At 42.4% G+C, this 24,388-nt stretch overlaps 1 protein-coding gene across 1 annotated transcript in view; it reads right to left on the minus strand.

The window, feature by feature from the left end:
* Nucleotides 1-24,388, minus strand: part of ASTN2 (astrotactin 2) — a 1,089,443-nt gene that overhangs the window by 52,848 nt on the left and 1,012,207 nt on the right. The window contains exons 20-21 of the mRNA XM_069748558.1: nt 14,322-14,422; nt 7,575-7,758 (exon numbers count right to left, since the gene is read on the minus strand). Of these exons, the coding sequence (XP_069604659.1) occupies nt 7,575-7,758; nt 14,322-14,422 (285 nt within the window). The remainder of the gene's footprint in view (nt 1-7,574; nt 7,759-14,321; nt 14,423-24,388) is intronic.

Genomic DNA, 24,388 nt, shown 5'->3' on the forward strand with positions numbered 1-24,388 from the left:
CAGTTTTGTATTTTCCCGAGGGTAAGAGGAGAAATTCGACCCCAAAAGTTGTTGTCCAATTTGTCCTGAGTACGCTGATACCCCGTATGTTGGGGGGAACCACTGTTTGGGAGCATGGGAGGGCTCGGAAGGGAAGGAGCTCCATTTGGAATGAGGACTTAGATGGAATGGTCTGCAGACGTCACATTGCATTTGCAGAACCCCTAATGTACCTAAACAGTAGAAACCCCTCACAAGTGACCCCATATTGGAAACTAGACCCCCCAGGGAACTAATCTAGATATGTTGTGAGAACTTTGAACCCCCAAGTGTTTCACTACAGTTTATAACGCAGAGCCGTGAAAATAAAAAATCTTTTTTTTCCCACAAAAAATATGTTTTAGCCCCGAGTTTTGTATTTTCCCAAGGGTAACAGGAGAAATTGGACCCCAAAAGTTGTTGTCCTATTTGTCCTGAGTACGCTGATACCCCATATGTTGGGGTAAACCCCTGTTTGGGCACACGGGAGAGCTCGGAAGGGAAGAAGCACTGTTTTACTTTTTCAACGCAGAATTGGCTGGAATTGAGATCGGACGCCATGTCGCATTTGGAGAGCCCCTGATGTGCCTAAACAGTGGAAACCCCACAATTATAACTGAAACCCTAATCCAAACACATCCCTAACCCTAATCCCAACAGTAACCCTAACCACACCTCTAACCCAGACACACCCCTAACCCTAATCCCAACCCTATTCCCAACCGTAAATGTAATCTAAACCCTAACTGTAACTTTAGCCCCAACCCAAACTGTAGCCCTAGCCCTAACCCTAGCCCTAACCTTGCCCTAACCCTAGACCTATCCCTAGCCCTAGCCCTAACCCTAACCCTAACCCTAGCCCTAACCCTAGCCCTAGCCCTAACCCTAGCCCTAACCCTAGCCCTAACCCTAACCCTAACCCTAGCCCTAGCCCTAACCCTAACCCTAGCCCTAACCCTAGCCCTAACCCTAGCCCTAGCCCTAACCCTAGCCCTAACCCTAGCCCTAACTCTAACCCTAGCCCTAATGGGAAAATGGAAATAAATACATTTTTTTAATTTTTCACTAACTAAGGGGGTGATGAAGGGGGGTTTGATTTACTTTTATAGCGGGTTTTTTAGTGGATTTTTATGATTGGCAGCCGTCACACACTGAAAGACGGTTTTTATTGCAAAAAATATTTTTTGCGTTACCACATTTTGAGAGCTATAATTTTTCTATATTTTGGTCCACAGAGTCATGTGAGGTCTTGTTTTTTGCGGGACGAGTTGACGTTTTTATTGGTAACATTTTCGGGCACGTGACATTTTTTGATCGCTTTTTATTCCGATTTTTGTGAGGCAGAATGACCAAAAACCAGCTATTCATGAATTTCTTTTGGGGGAGGCGTTTATACCGTTCCGCGTTTGGTAAAATTGATAAAGCAGTTTTATTCTTCGGGTCAGTACGATTACAGCGACACCTCATTTATATCATTTTTTTATGTTTTGGCGCTTTTATACGATAAAAACTATTTTATAGAAAAAATAATTATTTTGGCATCGCTTTATTCTCAGGACTATAACTTTTTTATTTTTTTGCTGATGATGCTATATGGAGGCTCGTTTTTTGCGGGACAAGATGACGTTTTCAGCGGTACCATGGTTATTTATATCTGTCTTTTTGATCGCGTGTTATTCCACTTTTTGTTCGGCGGTATGATAATAAAGCGTTGTTTTTTGCCTCGTTTTTTTTTTTTTTTTTTTTTTCTTACGGTGTTTACTGAAGGGGTTAACTAGTGGGCCAGTTTTATAGGTCGGGCCGTTACGGACGCGGCGATACTAAATATGTGTACTTTTATTGTTTTGTTTTTTTTATTTAGATAAAGAAATGTATTTATGGGAATAATATTTTTTTTTTTTTTCATTATTTTGGAATATTTTTTTTTATTTTTTTTTACACATTTGAAAATTTTTTTTTTTACTTTTTTACTTTGTCCCAGGGGGGTACATCACAGATCAGTGATCTGACAGTTTGCACAGCACTCTGTCAGATCACTGATCTGATATGCAGCACTGCAGCCTTCACAGTGCCTGCTCTGAGCAGGCTCTGTGAAGCCACCTCCCTCCCTGCAGGACCCGGATCCGCGGCTATCTTGGATCCGGGGCTCGAGCAGGAAGGGAGGGAGGTAAGACCCTCGCAGCAACGCGATCACATCGCGTTGCTGCGGGGGGCTCAGGGGAGCCCGCAGGGAGCCCCCTCCCTGCGCGGTGCTTCCCTGCACCGCCGGCACATCGCGATCATCTTTGATCGCGGTGTGCCAGGGGTTAATGTGCCGGGGGCGGTCCGTGACCGCTCCTGGCACATAGTGCCGGATGTCAGCTGCGATAGGCAGCTGACACCCGGCCGCGATCGGCGGCGCTCCCCCCGTGAGCGCCGCCGATCGCGCTGGACGTACTATCCCGTCCATGGTCATAGGGGCCCACCCCACATGGACGGGATAGTACGTCCGATGTCAGAAAGGGGTTAATTAACCCAATCAGTAAACAGTGTAATGAGAAAAAAAAATCTAATTTTCGTTTTTACGGCCTCTGCACCATTGCAATACATTGCAATAAGAGGCAATCAAAACATCGTATCTAGCTCTGAATCGTTTCAATAAAATATCAGCTCAAGACAGAAAAAATAAGCCCTCACACAGCTCCATCAAAAAAAATCAAAACGATACGGTAATGAAAAATAGCGATACAAGCAAATTTGATTTTATGGTTTTACAAATTTCTGAATTTTCTTTTCCCCAGTTAAACAAAAATGTATGCATGTTTGGTATCTGCGCAGTCGTACAGACCTGGAGAATCATATTGCCCGATAATTTTACTGCATGATGAACACTGTGAATGAAAAAATAAAAAATTGTAGAAGTGTGCTTTTTTTTCGCAATTTTGCCACACTTTTTTTTTCTGCTTTCCGGTACATTGCATGTTAAAATTGATGGCATTATGCAAAAACAAGCCCCAATATGGTTAGGTGGACAGAAAAAAAAACGTTATGGCTCTGAGAAGGAGAGGAAAAATTGAAGATGCGAAAAACGAAAAAAAAATAGGGGTTAATTGACGAATGATGAAATAATAAAAATAAGTAGGAATAGAAGCTAAGGATGAATACAAGTAAATGTTTGCAGATACACTGAATTAGGAAGCCATGCTATTTATTACGTGGCTTCATGAGAGATGGTCATCATGGGAATGAAACATTCCAATTAGCACATGTGTTAAACAAAGGGAATCTAATAAATCTAAGCTGGATCGCCTAATCTGGGTCTTCATGGCTGGCCCCAAAGCATGAAAACATGGTCACTGTCCTCAAATGCCGTAATTACCGTAGCTTTTCCATTGTGACTCATGTGGAGAGTCTTGTCATATGGTAATGTGTTAATTCCAGTTCCGTGTACTGTGCTATTTTATTTCGTTTGATGCTGAAATTTGTATTTCGGAAAATCCCTTAAATCCCTAAATCTTAAATAATATAACGGCAATAATATGAGAGGTTTCGTTGTGTCGTGAATCACCGCTATTCAAAAACAGTAGTTACATTGACATAATTCTTTCTAAAAACAGAGTATCCATCAAAGCTTCGTAGAAAAGGAAAGAATGAGCTTAAAAGGGAAAAATGCAATGTCTTCCTAAATGAGAAGGGATTAGAAGGCAAACTATGGCCCGCGTTACAGAAAACGGTTTCTAATCCTCCACAATACGGAATTCTTATTGTAACTTTTTAATCAATATATAGATCATTTATTACATCTATTGTTTGCTTGTAAGTATTGGTGCAAGTACTTTTTAACTTACAGTATTATTTAAAAGTGAAGCTGTCATAAATCTGTGCTTTTTGATAGGATGCTGATTATATTTCTTAATAATTCATACGTGCTGATAATAGAGAAATGGTAAAAGGAAGCTTGGAGGTCACTATTATTCAGGGATTATATGTGTCATGAGAAAAATGATAATGATAGCTACAGTCATGGCCAAAAGTATTGACACCCCTGCAATTCTGTCAGATAATATTCATTTTCTTCCTGAAAATGATTGCAAACACAAATTCTTTGGTTTTATTATCTTCATTTAATTTGTCTTAAATGAAAAAAACACAAAAAGAATTGTCCTAAAGCCAAATTGGATATAATTCGACACCAACCGTAAAAAAGGGGGTGGACAAAAGTATTGGCACTGTTCGAAAAATCATGTGATGCTTCTCTAATTTGTGTAATTAACAGCACCTGTAACTTACCTGTGGCACCTAACAGGTGTTGGCAGTAACTAAATCACACTTGCAACCAGTTTACATGGATTAAAGCTGACTCAATCTCTGTCCTGTGTCCTTGTGTGTACCACATTGAGCATGGAGAAAAGAAAGAAGACCAAAGAACTGTCTGAGGACTTGAGAAACCAAATTGTGAGGAAGCATGAGCAATCTCAAGGCTACAAGTCCATCTCCAAAGACCTTAATGTTCCTTTGTCTACTGTGCACAGTGTCATCAAGAAGTTTAAAGCCCATGGCACTGTGGCTAACCTCCCTAGATGTGGACGGAAAATAAAAACTGACAAGAGATTTCAACGCAAGATTGTGCGGATGTTGGATAAAGAACCTCGACTAACATCCAAACAAGTTCAGGCTGCCCTGCAGTCCGAGGGTACAACAGTGTTAACCCGTACTATCCGTCGGCATCTGAATGAAAAGGGACTGTATGGTAGGAGACCCAGGAAGACCCCACTTCTTACCCCGAGACATAAAAAAGCCAGGCTGGAGTTTGCCAAAACTTACCTGAAAAAGCCTAAAACGTTTTGGAAGAATGTTCTCTGGTCAGATGAGACAAAAGTAGAGCTTTTTGGGCAAAGGCATCAACATAGAGTTTACAGGAGAAAAAAAGAGGCATTCAAAGAAAAGAACACGGTCCCTACAGTCAAACATGGCGGAGGTTCCCTGATGTTTTGGGGTTGCTTTGCTGCCTCTGGCACTGGACTGCTGGACCGTGTGCATGGCATTATGAAGTCTGAAGACTACAACAAATTTTGCAGCATAATGTAGGGCCCAGTGTGAGAAAGCTGGGTCTTCCTCAGAGGTTATGGGTCTTCCAACAGGACAATGACCGAAAATACACTTCAAAAAGCACTAGAAAATGGTTTGAGAGAAAGCACTGGAGACTTCTAAGGTGGCCAGCAATGAGTCCAGACCTGAATCCCATAGAACACCTGTGGAGAGATCTAAAAATGGCAGTTTGGAGAAGGCGCCCTTCAAATATCAGGGACCTGGAGCAGTTTGCCAAAGAAGAATGGTCTAAAATTCCAGCAGAGCATTGTAAGAAACTCATTGATGGTTACCGGAAGCAGTTGGTCGCAGTTATTTTGGCTAAAGGTTGTGCAACCAAGTATTAGGCTGAGGGTGCCAATACTTTTGTCTGGCCCATTTTTGGAGTTTTGTGTGAAATGATCAATGTTTTGCTTTTTGCTTCATTCTCTTTTGTGTTTTTTTTTATTTAAGACAAATTAAATGAAGATAATAATACCAAAGAATTTGTGTTTGCAATCATTTTCAGGAAGAAAATGAGTATTATCTGACAGAATTGCAGGGGTGTCAATACATTTGGCCATGACTGTATATGCACTATATGGACAAATGAATTGGGACAACTACACATTACACTTATAGGAGGTTTTATAGGCTCGCATTCTACATCCATTGTAAGAAAGCAGAAGATCCTGGATAGTAGGTATGCGTCACCGAGCTCACTAGCCCAGAGGTCCCCAACTCCAGTCCTCAAGGCCCACCAACATGTCATGTTTTCAGGAATTCCTTAGTCTTGCCCAGGTAATAATTGCATCACCTGTGCAATGCAAAGGAAATCCTGAAAACATGACCTGTTGGTGGGCCTTGAGGACTGGAGTTGGGGACCCCTGCACTAGCCTTAGTCATGTAAGTCATGGGAGAAAGAGCACCAACATCAATAGGTTACTTACACGGTTTTATTTTTGACTGGATTTTGGGTCCAGGATTTAGGAATGACCAGAAGAGCCTGGGTGGGAATGGTCACTCCTGGTCTTAGAGGTCTAATAACAGCACCTGGGTTTGATCAGCAGTTTATGTTGTGCCGAAGCTGGAGAAAGACAGTTAATGGTGGATAGTCTTTGCTAGAGACTGAGAAGTGCCTGCAAGTTGGTGAGGCCATTTTGCTTTACTTTGCATTACATAAAGAATGGAGTGTTTTGTTGCTCATTTGTGCTGAAGAAAGGATGTTTTCATATTGGAGCTGTGAAGTTTATGAAGGGTAAAAAAAATTATTTCTTCTTTGATCCACGTGGCTACCATACATCTAAAACCTCTACACCACCCATAGACATTAAATGAAAGATATCATGAGAAAATTTCATATTTTTTAAATCAAGTTTATGTGTTACATGTGTCTTTATTTAATGTTTGACAATGTTTTTTTTTTTTTCATTTTCCGATTTGTATTAAAAAAAATTAATTAGTAATCTTCCAATTCTTACACACGCCACACAACCTATTTTAGACTCATACTTATTGTCCTTACAGCAAGGCTCCATTTTATCCAAGGCAGGATGACAATGACTGATAACACCTATGCACAGCTGATAACACATAATCCACAATTGGTGATGACACAGCTGACCCTGCTCCCCTCCCTTCACAATGACCTTTGCACTGGTTCATTAGACACTTCCATACAAAATATAGGGTTTGGAATCTTAACAATGTGACTATGTACATGTGTTGTTTCCTGAAACAGTAAGAAGTTAAAGTCTATAAAAACCCTAATGGCCAGTGTAAAAATTGCTATATTTTTCCTTTTTATTTTGAATAAGGATCACAATAAACAGTAAACAGGAAGCTGCAAATCAGTGGTGTGGGCGGGGTTATGCACAGCTCAGCATTCAGAGAACTGCTAGATCTGCAGCAAATCAAACAAGGATTTTATCAAAATTACTGCTTTTTGTAAAGTAAATGCCACATTTCTGGAAACAGGGTGTTTGCTTCTACATCATGCTGCTCTCTGATTAGCACATGATAAAATAAAGCAAAAGACATTAAAGGGAATCTGTGAGCAGGTTATTGGTATGTAATCTGAGGACAGCATAATGGAAGGGCTGAGACTGAGAATTCAGAGATGTGTCACTTATTACGCTGTGTGTTGCTGTTTCCATACAATGAATGTTTTATCACCAGGTTATTATCACTGCCAAAACTATCTCCCTCATACCAAGTCGTCTGACCACTCCCCCTCCTTTGATAAGCAGCTCATTGTCTATATGCAATGTACACAGAAATCTGAGTCTCACAATACTCTGACACCTCTTTTTCAGAAGCAGGATTACAGTTAAAGTTATAACCTCTGTTACAAACCTGGAGGCAAATAACACAGGATCCACCACAGCTGGTGAAGGTCACATATTATACAAAAAACATGAATGGGAAAACCTTCAAAGAGAGAATAAAAATAAATAATAATAAAGAATAGGTTACAGAATCTGATTTATTTTCTTAATTAATTTTCTTACCGGGGTCCCAGCTCATCTTCACTGCGCCACACAAAATCTCCAAACTTCTCATAGAGAGTATTGTAATGATGCTGGACTCGAAGGAGCATTGAAGCGGATACTTCCATCAGGGTGTTGTAGGCGATCTGCTGCTCCTTGCCACTGGTGTATCCATTGTATAATGTATAAATTCTATCAGCGATTTCTGGAATGTAAATGACTTGTTAGCTCAGAAAGCTTTCCTTTATATTGTGGACAGAATGAATCACTGATGCACAAAGGTTAAACCATCCTGTTCTTCTAAAATAGTCAGCAATGTTACAGCAGAAGTGTAAGTGAGGCCAAAAAAGCCTCTAAGCAAATAATTTATCGCACTATTCCAAACAATCTCATGTTTTACTGTGATAACATAAAGAATATACAACGTATATAGAGGAGGTGAAATAAGTATTGAAGATGTCATCAATTTTCTAAGGAAATCTATTTCTAAAGGTGCTATTGACATGTAATTCTCACCAAATGTCGGTAACAACCCGTCAATCCACACAGGCAAAGAAATCACCATAAATGTCCATAAATTACTGTATTTTTCTGACTATAAGATGCAGTTTTTTCCTCCCAAACTTTGGAGGAATATGAGAGGTGCGTCTTATAGTCCTGACATTCCCTCTATGAATGTGGATAGGGGGAGCGGCAGCGGTGGACAAGCGGGTCACAGAAGGCAGGAGCAGCTGCTACAGCTAACACTGTGCCCGTTGTTGCAGAAAATAAATCTTCACTGCTCCCCACTTCCAACATCCTGCCCACCTCTATGCACTGAAGCCAGCGCCGAGAGGTGGGAGGGACTATGGGCGCGTGGAGCAGTGAATATTCATATTTTTAATAGCAGGCACACGGTTAGCAGCCAGCTTTCTGCAGGGGCTGGGCGATCACGTGGGCCCACTATTATAGAGAATGAATATTCACTGCTCCACATATTCACTGGTCCATGGGCATGAAAAGCAGTGAATATTCATTATCTTTAATAGCAGGGACACGTGATTTTCCGGTAGCTGTGGCTAACAGTGTGCCTGCTATTAAAAAAGATGAATATTCACTGCTCCCCACACCCATAGTCCCTCCCACCAAGGGTGGGCAGGATTTTGGAAGAGGGGAGCAGTGAAGATTTATTTTCTGGCACAGTATTAGCTGCAGCAGCTCCTGCCTTCTGTGACATCTTGATTAATTCAGTATCAATTATGAGCACCACATGCAGAAATCCTCACACTTACACATAGCTCCATGTTATTAACTTGTTTATTGACGGTTGTTTGATAAATGCTCTGCCACACTGAATGCAATTGGGCAAATCATCAAGAACCACTGCTGGCAACTCCTTTGCAATTGCTCATGTAATTCTATTGCCAGCACCCCTGCATGGTTCCCCTTCACCCTCCATGCAGTGATGCTGGCATACTCACTACTCCGGCCTTGTGGCTTGGTCCCTTTCTGCTGGCATGTCTCCTGCTTGCCCTTCGTGTGAGGCAAGTTCCTGAACCTGCTCCCCTGGTCCATGAGCAGCCAGTGCCTGAAGGCTCTCCCCTGGTCTGTGTGTGGCCAGTTCCTGAACCTGCTCCCCTGGTCCATGAGCAGCCAGTGCCTGAAGGCTCTCCCCTGGTCTGTGTGTGGCCAGTTCCTGAACCTGCTTCCTTGGTCCGTGTGTGGCCAGTACCTGAACCTGCTTCTCTGGTCCGTGTGTGGCCAGTACCTGAACCTGCTCCCCTGGTCCGTGTGTGGCCAGTTCCTGAACATGCTTCCCTGCTTCGTGTATGGCCAGTACCTGAACCTGCTTCCCTGGTCCATGTGTGGCCAGTACCTGAACCTGCTCCCCTGGTGCATGTGTGGCCAGTTCCTGAACCTGCTTCCTTGTTTCGTGTGTGGCCAGTACCTGAACCTGCTCCTCTGGTCCGTGTGTGGCCAGTACCTGAACCTGCTTCCCTGGTCCGTGTGTGGCCAGTACCTGAACCTGCTCCCCTGGTCCGTGTGTGGCCAGTGCCTGAAGGCTCTCCCCTGGTCTGTGTGTGGCCAGTTCCTGAACCTGCTCCCCTGTTTCGTGTGTGGCCAGTGCCTGAACCTGCTTCCCTGGTCCGTGTGTGGCCAGTACCTGAACCTGCTTCCCTGGTCCGTGTGTGGCCAGTTCCTGAACCTGCTTCCCTGGTCCGTGTGTGGCCAGTGCCTGAAGGCTCTCCCCTGGTCCGTGTGTGGCCAGTTCCTGAACCTGCTCCCCTGTTTCGTGTGTGGCCAGTACCTGAACCTGCTTCCCTGGTCCGTGTGTGGCCAGTACCTGAACCTGCTTCCCTGGTCCATGTGTGGCCAGTTCCTGAACCTGCTTCCCTGGTCCGTGTGTGGCCAGTACCTGAACCTGCTTCCCTGGTCCGTGTGTGGCCAGTACCTGAACCTGCTTCCCTGGTCCGTGTGTGGCCAGTGCCTGAAAGCTCTCCCCTGGTCTGTGTGTGGCCAGTTCCTGAACATGCTTCCCTGTTTCGTGTGTGGCCAGTGCCTGAACCTGCTTCCCTGGTCCGTGTGTGGCCAGTACCTGAACCTGCTTCCCTGGTCCGTGTGTGGCCAGTACCTGAACCTGCTCCCCTGGTCCGTGTGTGGCCAGTGCCTGAAGTCTCTCCCCTGATCTGTGTGTGGCCAGTTCCTGAACATGCTTCCCTGTTTCGTGTGTGGCCAGTGCCTGAACCTGCTTCCCTGGTCCGTGTGTGGCCAGTACCTGAACCTGCTTCCCTGGTCCGTGTGTGGCCAGTACCTGAACCTGCTTCCCTGGTCCGTGTCTGGCCAGTTCCTGAACCTGCTTCCCTGGTCCGTGTGGCCAGTGCCTGAAGGCTCTCTCCTGGTCCGTGTGTGGCCAGTACCTGAACCTGCTTCCCTGGTCTGTGTGTGGCCAGTTCCTGAACCTGCTTCCCTGGTCCGTGTGTGGCCAGTACCTGAACCTGCTTCCCTGGTCCATGTGTGGCCAGTACCTGAACCTGCTTCCCTGGTCCGTGTATGGCCAGTACCTGAACCTGCTTCCCTGGTCCATGTGTGGCCAGTATCTGAACCTGCTCCCCTGGTCCGTGTGTGGCCAGTTCCTGAACCTGCTTCCCTGGTCCGTGTGTGGCCAGTACCTGAACCTGCTTCCCTGGTCCATGTGTGGCCAGTACCTGAACCTGCTCCCCTGGTCCGTGTGTGGCCAGTTCCTGAACATGCTTCCCTGGTCCATGTGTGGCCGGTACCTGAACCTGCTTCCCTGGTCTGTGTGTGACCAGTACCTGAACTTGCTCCCCTGGTCCGTGTGTGGCCAGTACCTGAACCTGCTTCCCTGGTCCGTGTTTGGCCAGTACCTCAACCTGCTTCCCTGGTCTGTGTGTGACCAGTGAATGAATCTTCATCCTCCGGTCCATTTCTAGTCAGTCTGCTAAAGCCAGTTTGTCAGTAACTGTTCTGTAGAGAAGTCAAAATGTATTAGTCTGAACGAAGCCCTAGTCCTTAATCAGCGTCAGTGAACCTGAATCCTGGGTCAGCAACTGCAGTACCGGGTTCTGACTAGGAGTGTTACCTAGCTGCTACCTGCAGCCTAGCCTAGCCCGTTTCCACCTTCTGGAGCTCCAGTGAACACCAGGCAGATACTTAGTTACGCCCCTTCCTAGGCAGGCCTGGACCTATACCACATGCTCCACCTGTGGGTGTGACAGCAGACCAATGATATATATGCTCAAAATCAGAAAGCTCCATTGATGCAGGAGGCCACGGTAACAACGTTAGGTCATATGGCTGCTCCTGGGACATTTAGGAGAAATGGCCGTAAAACTGGTTCCATGACCAAATCAATGAAATGGCAAGATGTTAGTAGACCTGCAATGAAGAACATAGATAGGGATTCAGCTACCCTACATGATGCCCCCTCACACCACAATCCCAGGTGTAGCAATGCTATGATGTTCTCCTATGAAAATCTCTTCATTGCATTGTCCCGTTGATCTCCAAGATAATCTTTAGCTATCATTGCATTTAAGATAAAAGTGGGACTCGTCAATCAAGAGATCTCTATTCCAGGAGCAGTTTTTCAACACTAAAACACCAGGTTGCATGTTGCTTGTGCTACTGGGAGCAGCCCGTGTGGCTATACCTGCTATACTGGTCTGCAGCTTCCCCAGACTTGTCTCCCACTGAAAACATCTAGGACATCATTAGCCCATTACAAACAAGAGAATACAGCAGCACTCGGTAACCTTCATTTTTGTAAGTATATTCTATATTGCAGTTATGTATTTTAAATGTCATATGTTCAATGTTTGCATGCATCTTAGCTCTTACAGAGTGATGCTGTATGCTCCCATTTGTATATTGTGCAGTGATGGCAGCTTGCACCTGTTCACACTAGCTTTGTTCTGCATGGAGCTGCTGGTCAGTTGTTGTTTTTTTATCATTAGTCGGCAATTGCACTGGAAGCTGACAGCAGTGGATCTTGATGATTTGCCCAAGTGCATTCACTGTGGCAGAACATTCATCAGACAATTATTAATAACCAGTATTAGTTTCAGCTAAGGCATTTAAAGGTGACTTGTATTCAGGTCAAATGTGGACAGTTTTTACTCTTATTTTATTCTCATAGCTCACCTGAGTATTCCATTTTTTTTCTTTATAAAAATCTACCATATGGTCTGTGATTAATGGGCACTTTAATTTAGTGCAAATTTTTATGGTCTTCATAGGAGGGCGTGGCTCACAGGATCCTCTGGGGTGTGTCTTTAGGCTTCACTGCATAATTATCTTCTGAGGCACACCTCCCTTTTGTAAAGACCATAAAAATTTGCACTAAATAGAAAGGCCAACATCTCTTGAACCATATGGCAGATTTACAAAAAGAACAAAAAACACAATACTCAGGGGATCACCAGGCATGAAACAAAGACACAACCTGACCACTTCTGACCTAGCATGTATTTCTATTTCTCGACGCTGGGATTTTCTTGATTTCATGGCTTTGCCTTTTTGGTAACAAACAGTATATATGTACTGTATTTCTTTGACTAGTTCCAAATTGTGATTTTGATGAATGAATAAGTACAGAAGGTCTTGATCGGGTTGCCAGGGGCTTATACCAACCAAAAGTGGTTTAAGGAAGGACAACTGATAAAGAGGCCACAGGGTAACAAGAAGATATGAAGAAAAGGTTAGCCTGGCTGGTCTGATCTCACATAAGAGCTAGCGTAGGAAATAATGTTGAAAAAATTAATGCTGGCCATGATAGGAAAGTGTCACACAGGGTATCACAGCTTGCGGTTTATTAGGCTTCATGCCTTTCCTAACATCTGTACCTATTATGGGCACATCTGCTTCGGAATATGACCACAGGGTGAATCGAAAAAAGTCGTCTGAACTAGTAGACCATGGTTTTGAAAAACTAAACCCCAGATATATGGTGTATAGATGAAAAAATGAGGACTACACAACTCATGCAGTCTACCTGTTTGTGCACGGATGAAGCTTGTGAGGCATCAAGCACTACAAAGTTATTGGAAAAATGGATTTTCTAATCCAGCAGGAGATTTAAAGAGGAAAATTATATATTGTGATTCCTTCAAAAGGTGTATTACAGATAAATAAAAAATACTTTCTAGCGCGTTTCTACAATTAAGAGTCGGTCAGGCTCAAAATGCGTCAAAAAGTATTTTTTTATATGCCCATATAATAATAAAGATTTTTCATCTTTTATTCTCAGGCAACAATGTGCATAGACTTTTAATATACTTACAAGGCTTATTTATTTATATCAAATTAATAAATTATTCATTGAGCAGAATAAATATAAAGCTGAATTTTCTGATGCCTCCAGAAGTGGTAATACCAGCTGTTAACTTGGAATATAACACATAGTAGCATCAGAAAACAATAAACCATTTATTTTTTCCAGACCCTGCACCCTTGTTCCCCTATAGGTTGGGCAAGGTAATATAGCTCAACCCAATTCAATAAAATAGAGCTGAGGTGCAGCACAGTCCAGGGCAAGTAAAAAATATACTCACCTGTGATGTTCAACCAGACCCAAGATACAGGTCATCCACATCAGAACCATTCATGGTGAAGGATGGTAATTTCAGAAGAGAAGCAGGAGGCCTTGATTTTGCAGCTTTATACATCCTCTTTAAACTTAAGTTGACTGAAACAGTCCTTCATTGTGCTTTTCTACAAAAAGCTACATATAGGAAGCCAAAAATAGTATAACGTCATGTAATAATGAAGCTTCCTGATACTTTTGTATATATTGAATCAAATTGTTGTCCTAAGGTAACCAATCACAGACTAAATCATAATAAACCCCATAAAATAAATTTTATTATTAAATAGTTAAAATACCACCAACCTTTGGTCATACCAAACACACAAAACACACCGTGAAACTATGGTATAGGGATGAGTGTTCTACAATGATAGCTAAACTGGTGCCTGCCTATCTGCGGGGATTGGCACCCTAGGGGAAACGCTGTGGCGCCCCCGCTCCACGATGGTCGGCCCTGGGGTCCCTAGATAAACCCTAATAGTCCAGTTGGGTCCCTCTACCCAGATAAATTGCTAAAGGTACCTTTAGCAATTTATCTGGGTAGAGGGACCCAACTGGACTATTAGGGTTTATCTAGGGACCTCAGGGCCAGCCATCGTGGAGCGGGGGCGCCACAATGTTTCCCCTAGGGTGCCAATCCCCGCAGATAGGCAGGTACTTTTGTATATATATCAGATGCCTACCTTCTGCTTTACTGTCATCCACTAAAGAGCAAGCAGTCCGTAGTGTGACTAGACTTTGTGCTGAGTGCCGCCCATGAGTATCCACAGCAAAAAGACTGAACCTGTAGAGCAGAGAGATAGCAGATTGAGGGTACACATTAAATAGCGCTCACATTAAGAATCAATTCGTACATGGACCTATGGTATTAATGACTAAAAAACCAAGAGCATTAAAGAGAGTCTATCACCCCAGAGAGTCTATCATTGAGCAGGGGGCTGGACACAATGACCCTGGAGGCCCCTTCCAAATCAAACATTCTATGATTCTATGATCCTCAAATTAAATCATTTACTGTATACAGTTATATGAGAGACTTAGCCCCTATAAAATTAAACATATGGTGCACCCCCTGTGTGGCTAAGTGCTCAGGGGGTACCGTTTTGTCCCCTTAATTACCATCCTTCGCCCCTTCCCTTATGGTGGTTGACAGCACTTGTTTTTGGAGTGCTGCCCATATTGTATTTTCAGCCATTGTACACACTAACACTGCAGAAGCGAGAGTGCACACAGTTTACGTGCGGGCGCCCTCCAAATTCCCTGTTCTATTTGCAGCGGCCATTCCCTGCACACTGTTTCACACAGTAGCAGGAGGCCAATGCTTACAGTAGAGAGTATATTCCCAATAAATGTGAAGTTTTAGTACTCTTTTATTTTATGGATTCCTTTCTTTTTTTTTAAGCACTTTAAGATATGTGTAACTAAAAAAAACTTGATTTAAACAATAGGTCATTTTCTGAAGACACATTTCCTTAACAAAGTTGTATGAGCTGTGACAAAGTCACTGGTAAAGTGCTGGAGGGGAAATATGTTTCACTATGCCTAATGGCGACAGTGATATAAACCAAGAGTTTTTCATCCAGCAGTCAGCACACTAAGTGTTGTGAGGATTAAGCTAAGTGGCATAATGGGCTGGCTTTCATGTGGACATCCATGGAGTGGGTGGGAGGATGTCCACCTTATCTCCACCTGCAGAGCCGCAGTGTGCTGACAGGACCTGTGTGATGTCACAGTTATGTGATTAGTCACATGAGGAAGGAGTCACATGGTCTGGTGCTTAAGTAGCTGGCCTCCAAAGGGAGCAGGGTGGAGTGTCTGGAGAAGAACCTTCCATTTGTTTGTGCTTTTGCTTATGTCTGAACCATGGGTCTTGCTAACCCTGAGTGGGCCGATACCCACTAATGCAATGACTGTATGAAGTGCTATAGTTTTGTTTTGTTTTGTTTCGCTGTTTTGCCCAGAGGGCCATGTTAACTTTGTGCTTAAACTTGGTTTGTGCTGTATCTAATAAACCAAGTGCATCCTTAAAGTCGCAGTGTTCCTGTGACTACCTCCACGTGCAACCGAGTGAGCCGATCTACCACAGAGCCTACATAATAGTTATTTTTGGGAACCATTCTTCTTAAACCCTCAAACCCATAAGATCTGCTTCAGTCTCAAAAGCAAAATAGGTGGTACTCTTTTAGCCACGTCACCGTTTTAGGTCCATAAAACCACTGTAGTTAAATCAAAATAAAGCAATTATGAAATAAATAAACCTTTAGCTAAACATTTAAAGTAGGCTACATGGAAGGCATCTAAAGGATATTGCTAAATGGAGATTATTCTCATGAGTGCATTAACAGTGCAGAGTCTTTTTATAGACATAAGGGAACCCCCAACTTTTATCCCTACATCAAAGAAGAAGTCCAAAAATGTTGGCCAGAACTATGTTTTGGCTGAGACTTGTCGACTGCCTCAATGTTAAGCATCTTAGAAAAAGCTGAAATCAGTTTTCAATCCCTACTGTGAAAGTGACTTCTCTTAAACACGTAGCCAGCTACAATAAAACACCAGTTTTTGATGGCTTATTATGAAACATGTAAGGTTTTGCAATATTTTAATCAATTCAACTCATTCACATTTTGGGCCAAATCTCAGGAAAAAATAACACTGAATGTTTGTTAAAGGACAGGAAGGAACAATATAATAAAACACAATTAAACTTGGAAACAAAAGCAAAGTGTCTGTAAATAAAAGTATGGGAAGCTTGGAATCGGCAGACTGCCCAAGATGTTTATTTACTACTGAGATGGTCCTACATATGTTTCGGGAACGTACAGTTCTTCAAGACTATTGACGTGATGTTCTTGAGTTTATGGTGTCACACCTACTGTAAGTGCTCCAAGAATTCTACATCCCATTTTTTTCTATGTGTGTTTGTACATGATATTCCCATAAACTTAGCTACTCAAACCAGATAAAAACCTTTACTTTTATTCACTAAAAAATTATTTTGCAAAGCTGGAACCACCCTGAAAAAACTCTCATTAGAGGCACAGATCTTTCAAGTTAATAATATACTATAAGATAACGTATACAGACTGCTATTGCCCAATTTCTTATATTTTGAGGCAGTTTGTTATATTGGCTGGCTTTGGTGTCAGACAACACTGGCTATTTAATATGTATCTTTTTTCACAGCTATGGATGGTATTATGGCACACAGCTTAGCGGTCCTTTTTTCTGCTTGTCATGCTTTTTACAGTACCAGTCAATTGGCTTGGACACACTGGTATAAGCAATGATTTTTCTTGTTTTTATTGGAATGTGCACATTGTAGATTCAGACGGAAGACAGTAAAACCATGAAGGAACACATATGGAAACAAGGAGTATAGAAACACATGCAAAACAATCCAGAATATTTGTTAAACCTTAGATTTCTCAACGTGCTCCCCCTTACTCGGATGACAACTTTACCCCCTCGTCATTATTAAACAGTTTCATCAGGTAGTAACTTGGAATTGCTCCTAATAAACAGGCATACCCTTTCAAGAGTTCATTGATTCAAGTCCTTCAGAAGTTTGTTTGTGAACATCAGGTATGTTTAGCAGAAGCAGTGTTGGTATACAGCTCCGTACAGTGCTAAGACCTGTTTCATAACTGTTCTAGGACAGAAAATGGCAAGTGCTACTCAACTAAGTGAGGAGAAATGACAGTCCATGATTTTAAGACAGGAACATCAAAGAATCCAGAAGATTGCTAGAACTTTGAGGTTTTCCTCAAGTGCAGCCATGAGAACCATGAAAAGCTATAAGGAAATTGGCTCTCATGACGACTAACTCAGGAAAGCAAGAACAAGAATAATTTCTGCTGTAGAGGATAAGTTCATCAGATTTTCCAGCTGCAGAAAATGCAAATTGACAGCACCTCAGATAACAGACTCATAAATGATACAGAAACATCATGCAGACATCTCAACATCAACGGTCCAGTGGATACTGCATCAAGCAGACTTTCATGGTCAAATTACGGAAAAAGCGATGGCTGAGAACTGCAAACAAAAAGAGACTTGTATGGATCAAGTGACATAAGGACTGGACATTAGATCGGTGGAAATCTATACTGTGATATAATGAGTCAAAATTTGAGACTTTTGGTACCAATTGCCATGTCTTTGTGAGACATAGAAAAGGTAAGCTCATAGTTTATACGTACAGTATATGGTACACAGCATGAAGCATGGAGGGGGTGGCATGATGATGTGGAGGTGATTTGCTGATGACACTGCTGGTGATTTATTCCAAATTCAAGGCACACTTACCTAGAATGGATACTAAAGCTTTCTGCAAAAAAATGCCATCCCATCTGGTTCGCACTTAATGAGGCCATCATTTGTGTTGCAACAGGGCAAGGAAGAGGGATGGAGTGCTGCGACAAGTGTCATGGTCCCAACAATCACCTGAGTTAAACCCATTTGAGATGATTTGGGATGAGTTTAGCTGCTGAGTTAAAACAAAACCACCAACAAGTGATTAGTTCCTCTGGGAAATACTTTAAGACTGCTGGAAGGCCATTCTCGGTAATTACGTGAAGAAACTCCTTGAGAAAATGCCAAGTGTCTTTAAAGCTTTTGTGGCACCCTTGAGGGTTCAGTTGCCACAGAGGTACTGCATCATAGCTAGAGGTGTGGTGCCCCAACTCTCTGGTAAGGAGGGGACACTGTACAGAACCCTATTACTTGCACCCATCACTAGACCTCTCCAGGCCAGAGAAGGATTAGGTAGAAGGTGTGGGTGGAGAAAGTGGGGAAGTGGAGGAGTTAGTTCAACAGTAAGGAGAGAGTTGATGAGTAGAAGTGGAGCAGAGCAGACGTGTGGGTCTGAAACTCCTGACAGTCTGAAGAGAGAGAGGAAAGGAAAGAAGCTCCCAGAGGGAACGAAGGGATCCTAGGGGCATGGGAAGTGTAGAAACCACCAGGTCGCAGTAGGGGAACTGGCCCCTGATCTAGCGGAGAAACTACAAGTCCCAGCTAGGAACCCGGAGGCTGTCATGTCTGCAAGTGCAACAGCCACATACACATCTATTTTGCTGAACAGGTAGACACAGAGGGTTAAGGGACAGTGAAGATGTCACCAGACAGGACCCGTGACTACTAGCTTGGGACACTGGGTGTGAAGTGCAGGACAGGAGAGGTGAAAGCCAGTGCAGTGAGTCAGCCAGGAAAGGCACACACGAAGGGGGTTCTGGACAAGTGCCCCAAACTACTGGAGAGTTTGCTGGACCACAGACCTGGCGGACACAGCACCCCAGCTAGTGAATAACATCTGAACTGTGAGTAAAAGTGTGGAAACTGCACTCTGCTGTGTCCTCTCAATTCTTTCCTGCATCACTCACCCTGCACCACATCAATATCTTTACCATACACTTCTTTAATTGCCCTAGGGACTAAGCTCTACCTGTGGAGAGCTATAACCACTCTGCTGCATCACCATCAGCCCCAGTGGTCCCTTGAAGCAGCATTGGCCATCCCTGGCCGAGTACCACAGGTGGTCACGAACAATCCCCTTTTCCTATATAAACTTCATTCCCAAACATCAGTGCATCCCTTTTATGGCGCGCCCAGGGCCATGGACCAGGTCACTGCTGCCGTGACCACCCCTTTAAGAACCGTGCAACCCGGTTCCGAGTACCCCACGGCCCTAGCAGGTGTCCCACTGTCATCAGATTAAAAGGTTTGATACATATTCTGCTTTGTTTCTTTACTCTTTCATTAACTGTTCCTTCGTGGTTTTGTAGCCTTCGGTCTGAATCTACAATGCGCACTTTCCAAAAAGAACAAGGAAAACCACTGAATGAACAGGTCTGTCCAAGTTTTCCACTGGTAGTGTATATAGATTCATAGTGTAAAGGTTGAAAGGTGACACAAGTCCACCGAGTTCAGTCTATAACATTGTTGTTGCAAAGAAATGCAAAAGCCCCGTGCTAATAAAAAGAGAAAAATTCCTTTCCGACTGCACTTATAGCAATCAAATGGATCTCTTGATCAATGTCCCACTTCCAAAATCTAGTACCCATAACCTACTTGTTTAGCGTATCGGCCATTACAACATCATCTGGCAGCTAGTTCTATAGTCTCACTTTCTGTACAGTAAAAAAAATCACTCTCTGTGAAGATGATTAAACCACCTTTCCTCTAGATATAAAGGATGTCACATTGTTATTGTTGCAGGCCATGGTGTAAAAAGATCAATAGATCCATCTGTGTGTTGTGTTGTATTGTACTGTCGATTCATATACTTGAACATTGTACTAAGATCGCCACCTAACCCCAAGTTAATAACCTGTCATCATACTGCAGTCCTCTGATTCCCTTAATATCCCCAGTAGCTCTTTTTTTGCCCCAGATCTAGTTCAGCTATATCCTTCATATAAATGTAAGTGACACAAAATATGTTTGCTTTCTGGAATTAATCCTACCATTTTTATACAAATGTATGGCAAATAATTCTGGATAAGTTTTTTTCTCCTGACACAGGATGTAAATGTATATTATTTCCAAACTTTCTCCTCTCCAATCCATCTTGAATGCAGCAGCCAGGGTCATATTTCTGTCCAGCCGCTTCACTGATGCCTCCATCTTGTGCCAGTCATTACACTGGCTACCCATTCGCTACAGGGTCCAGTATAAACTCATCTCTCTCACCCACAAAGCTCTCCACAGTTCTGCACCGCCTTATATCTCCACTCTCATCTCCGTCTATCGCCCTACACATGCCCTCCGTTCTACAAATGACCTAAGACTAACATCCCCCGTAATCTGAACCTCACACCTCCGTCTCCAAGACTTCTCTCGTGCTGCGCCAGCTCTCTGGAATGCACTTCCCCAGACGATCAGACTGATACCTAGCCCTGACCTATTCAAGCGCGCTTTAAAAACCCATCTCTTCAAACAAGCCTACCACATCAACTACTCAGTAAAGTAACTTTGTCCTGTTCCCTCCTTCCAAATATCTGCATGTGAATCTGCACCCTACTATTCATCTGTCTCCACACCCTCCATACACATGATAACTGCACTTGATACTTGACTATTGCAGTTAAACACACGGGCTGATGACCGGATCATGCAGCTTCATATGAAAATCCCTATTTATTATAATTGCCAGACCTTAAATAACAAGCACTTTTCACCTATTGTGTCCCCCCATTTCCTTGTAGATTGTAAGCTTGCGAGCAGGGACCTCACCCCTAATGTCACTGTTTAAATTGTCTTAACTTGTACCAAATTTATTGTCTGTACATGTCCCCGCTTAATTGTAAAGTGCTGCGGAATTTGTTGGCGCTATATAAATAAAAATTATTATTATTAATTATTATTATTTCTTAGGGCACTGGTTTTATCACCTTCTCGAGTGTTTCATTGCAGAGATATTAGCTTGTAAGACTTTCCCTGACAATGTCCACTATAACCAATGGGGTGTTAGCAATGATTATTCTCTTGAGGAATGTTTTTTTTTCCCTGCATAATGTTGACCAATCATAAGCAAGAAGTATCATGCAGGGGAAAAAGGACACGCCCCCAGAGAACATCACAACAGGCTTTCTCTAAAAGATATAGTAAAACTAATGTCTAACGAGGTCATAAAGAGCTAACTGGTGACAATTGTCTCCTATTCAGGGGAAAAAGAGCAGAAGTGTGTTCATTACAAACACCTCTCTACATCTAGGCAAGTATTGGGGAATAATGCACTAATATCGGAATTCATATAGAGCGCTGTATGTAGCATAATCTGATCACACACTGCAGCTATTGTCTCACAGCATGGCAGCTGTAGTGTATGAACAGTGTGTACACCTGTTGTAGGAACCAGAGCATTATTTATTGATAGATGAAGAGCGTTGTTCCTACTCCACAGCTCTCATCTCACAGCATGACAGCACTGTGAGATGAGAGCTGTAGTAAAGTCCAGACAAACAGAACCCAAAACTATCTCCTCCACTTGAAGGTGGCTCTAAGTTAGGATTATGTGTTAAAAATCACTCCACCCAAGGAACTGGTGTTTTAATCATCTGTAGGGTGATTGGCAGACTTTTAAGACCATGTGATTAGCGGGAAATAAGCGATCCATACAGACAATCCATCAATGAGCTCTTTCTGATGGAACTTTGTAACTCTGTTTTTTTTTTTACTTAGTTCCTCTCAGTTGACTTAGAATTGTAAACTACATAAAAGAAGAACTGAGAAACTTAAATAAAAGAAAAATTTAAAAAAAGTTACAAGCTCTCCTTCAGAACTAAGTTGCTAACGGTTTCTAAGTTATCCCATTCTGCTGCCATCAATGTGCAGGGAATCAAAATGTGTGTAAACGTCAAATGCTGTAAAATTGTTTGTGAAAGCCAAATATAAAAACATATTTTAGCTTAAAATAAATGCATTTATGTAAAAAGTAACAACTTTTCCCAAAAATCCAAAATTACATTTGTTTTAGTTTAAAAAAAAAATCCAATGTTTCTGTCCAAATGCTAATAAAACAGTAAAGTGGGCTGTCATTTTACCGTAGTCAATTACCTTACTGCCAAATACTGATTAGACTTGACGTATCTTTAATAAAAGCCGTACTGATTTTCAATTAACTTATAAGCGAGGGAGAAATCAGATGGTGCCACTTTCGTGTAATGATAGCTGGAACGATTTTAGTACAAAAACTACTAACAAAATGTTAACAGAGTACAAGTATTCTCATTTTAGGGTTTTTGAAATGATGATAAAAAACAAATGTTAACATTGTGTTTCTACATCTAATCAAAATGAATCTGTATGAAGAGGATATATCACCAGGCCAAAATAGCCAGCATTTGCTTTTTTTTTTTCACTACCGCTGACTCTATAAACATTCCGCTTTTTTTTTAAATTAAATCCACCATAAAATTCCAAAGATATGGACCTTTTTAGGGTAACTTTTCATGGTTTTTCAAAGAGAGGCGTGGCTCACATGGTAATTATGCAGAGCAGCCTAAAGGCACGCCCCCAGAGAATCCGTGAACCATGCCCACAAGGAGCATAACTATCAGCACCAAATAAAAAGCCCATATCTCTGGAACCATATGATGGATTTTATTTAAATTAAAACGAGATTACTCAGGGGAGTAGCAGGAATAATGAAAGCCAAAAGTGTCCACTTTTAACTTGGTCACAGGTCTTCTTTAATGAAGTTGGATATTGATTTGGTAAGGAAAATTATTTTTAATATACAAGCTTAATTTTATACTAGGTTAAATAAGTTCTCAATGTTAACATCCCGTGTGGCCTAGTGAGGTGAAGGGAGTAATTATCTCTGGTGGCTCAGCGGTTAGCACTGTTGATTTGCAGCACTGGAGTCCTGGGTTCAAATCCCACCAAGGACAATATCTGCAAGGAGTTTGTATGTTCTCCCTATGTTTGCGTGGGTTTCCTCCAGTTTTTTTCTCGCATGAAAGACATACGGATAGGGTATTTAGATTGTGAGCACCATAGGGACAGAGATTCTAATGTCTGTAAAGTGCTGTGGATATAATGGTGCCATATAAGTGAGTAAAATAATAAATAAATATAATTGCTTGGTGGTCTATAGGTTACAAAGTTGGTATCCAGTGAGTTATTCTACTCTAAGGGTTCAAATGAAGCTTTGAAAGGAAGCTGAACATCAACAGTCTAACTCAGAATCAGAGGAGAGGAAGGTTTTCGGCTCCACTATGAGCTTACAAACTGGGATTTCCACCTGTATTGGTCCCCGAAATAATGAAGGTCCAAGACAGTTTGACGCCCCCTTTAAAAGGAACCTGTCACCTGAATTTGGCGGGACTGGTTTTGGGTCATTTGGGCGGAGTTTTTGGGTGTTTGATTCACCCTTTCCTTACCCGCTTGCTGCATGCTGGCCACAATATTGGATTGAAATTCATTCTCTGTCCTCCGTAGTACACGCCTGCGCAAGGCAAGATTGCCTTGCGCAGGCGTGTACTACGGAAGACAGAGAATGAACTTCAATCTAATATTGCAGCCAGCATGCAGCCAGTGGGTAAGGAAAGGGTGAATCAAACACCCAAAAACTCCGCCCATATGACCCAAAATCAGTCCCGACAAATTCAGGTGAAAGGTTCCCTTTAACCTTCCTCCAGCAGACATCTAATTCAAGACGCCAATCATAAAAGTTTATAGACTCCAGTGGTAATAGAGGCATATAAAATTCTGATCTGGAAACCTCACATCTATCTGTTAAAGGTAAATTATATTGTACTGATACATCTTGGCAAAGTATCATCATTGCAATAAAACATTACAACTTTCAACTAAAAACAGCTAAATTGAAAGGTAATTCACTGCTAAATGGTTAAATAGTTATCTCCAGAGTTAATTGACAAAAAGTTTCACTAACTAATCCAATTGGAGTGATATAAATAAAATTAAACTTTTATTATGCAGTCTTAAAATTAACACTAATCACTATTTTAACAATTTTATCTCCTTTAAAATCAATCCATTAAGGAATGACTGCAGTTGAGAGTGTGGTATCAGGGATATTATCAATATCCACAGACTGTAATTTTGGTGCTCGGGATCAGGGCCGGACTGGCCATCTGGCAATTCTGGCCAATGCCAGAAGGGCCTGTCTGGTCGTGGGCTGCCTTGTCTGCTATGGTGTTAACAGAATCGGTGTTCTCAAGACACCCGTACTGTTAAGAGTTGTGAAGGAGCACAAAGTAATTTACCCCAGCAGGCCATAGGTTAT

Source organism: Ranitomeya imitator, chromosome 2 (assembly GCF_032444005.1).
Source record: "Ranitomeya imitator isolate aRanImi1 chromosome 2, aRanImi1.pri, whole genome shotgun sequence".
NCBI classification, from domain to species: Eukaryota; Metazoa; Chordata; class Amphibia; order Anura; family Dendrobatidae; genus Ranitomeya; species Ranitomeya imitator.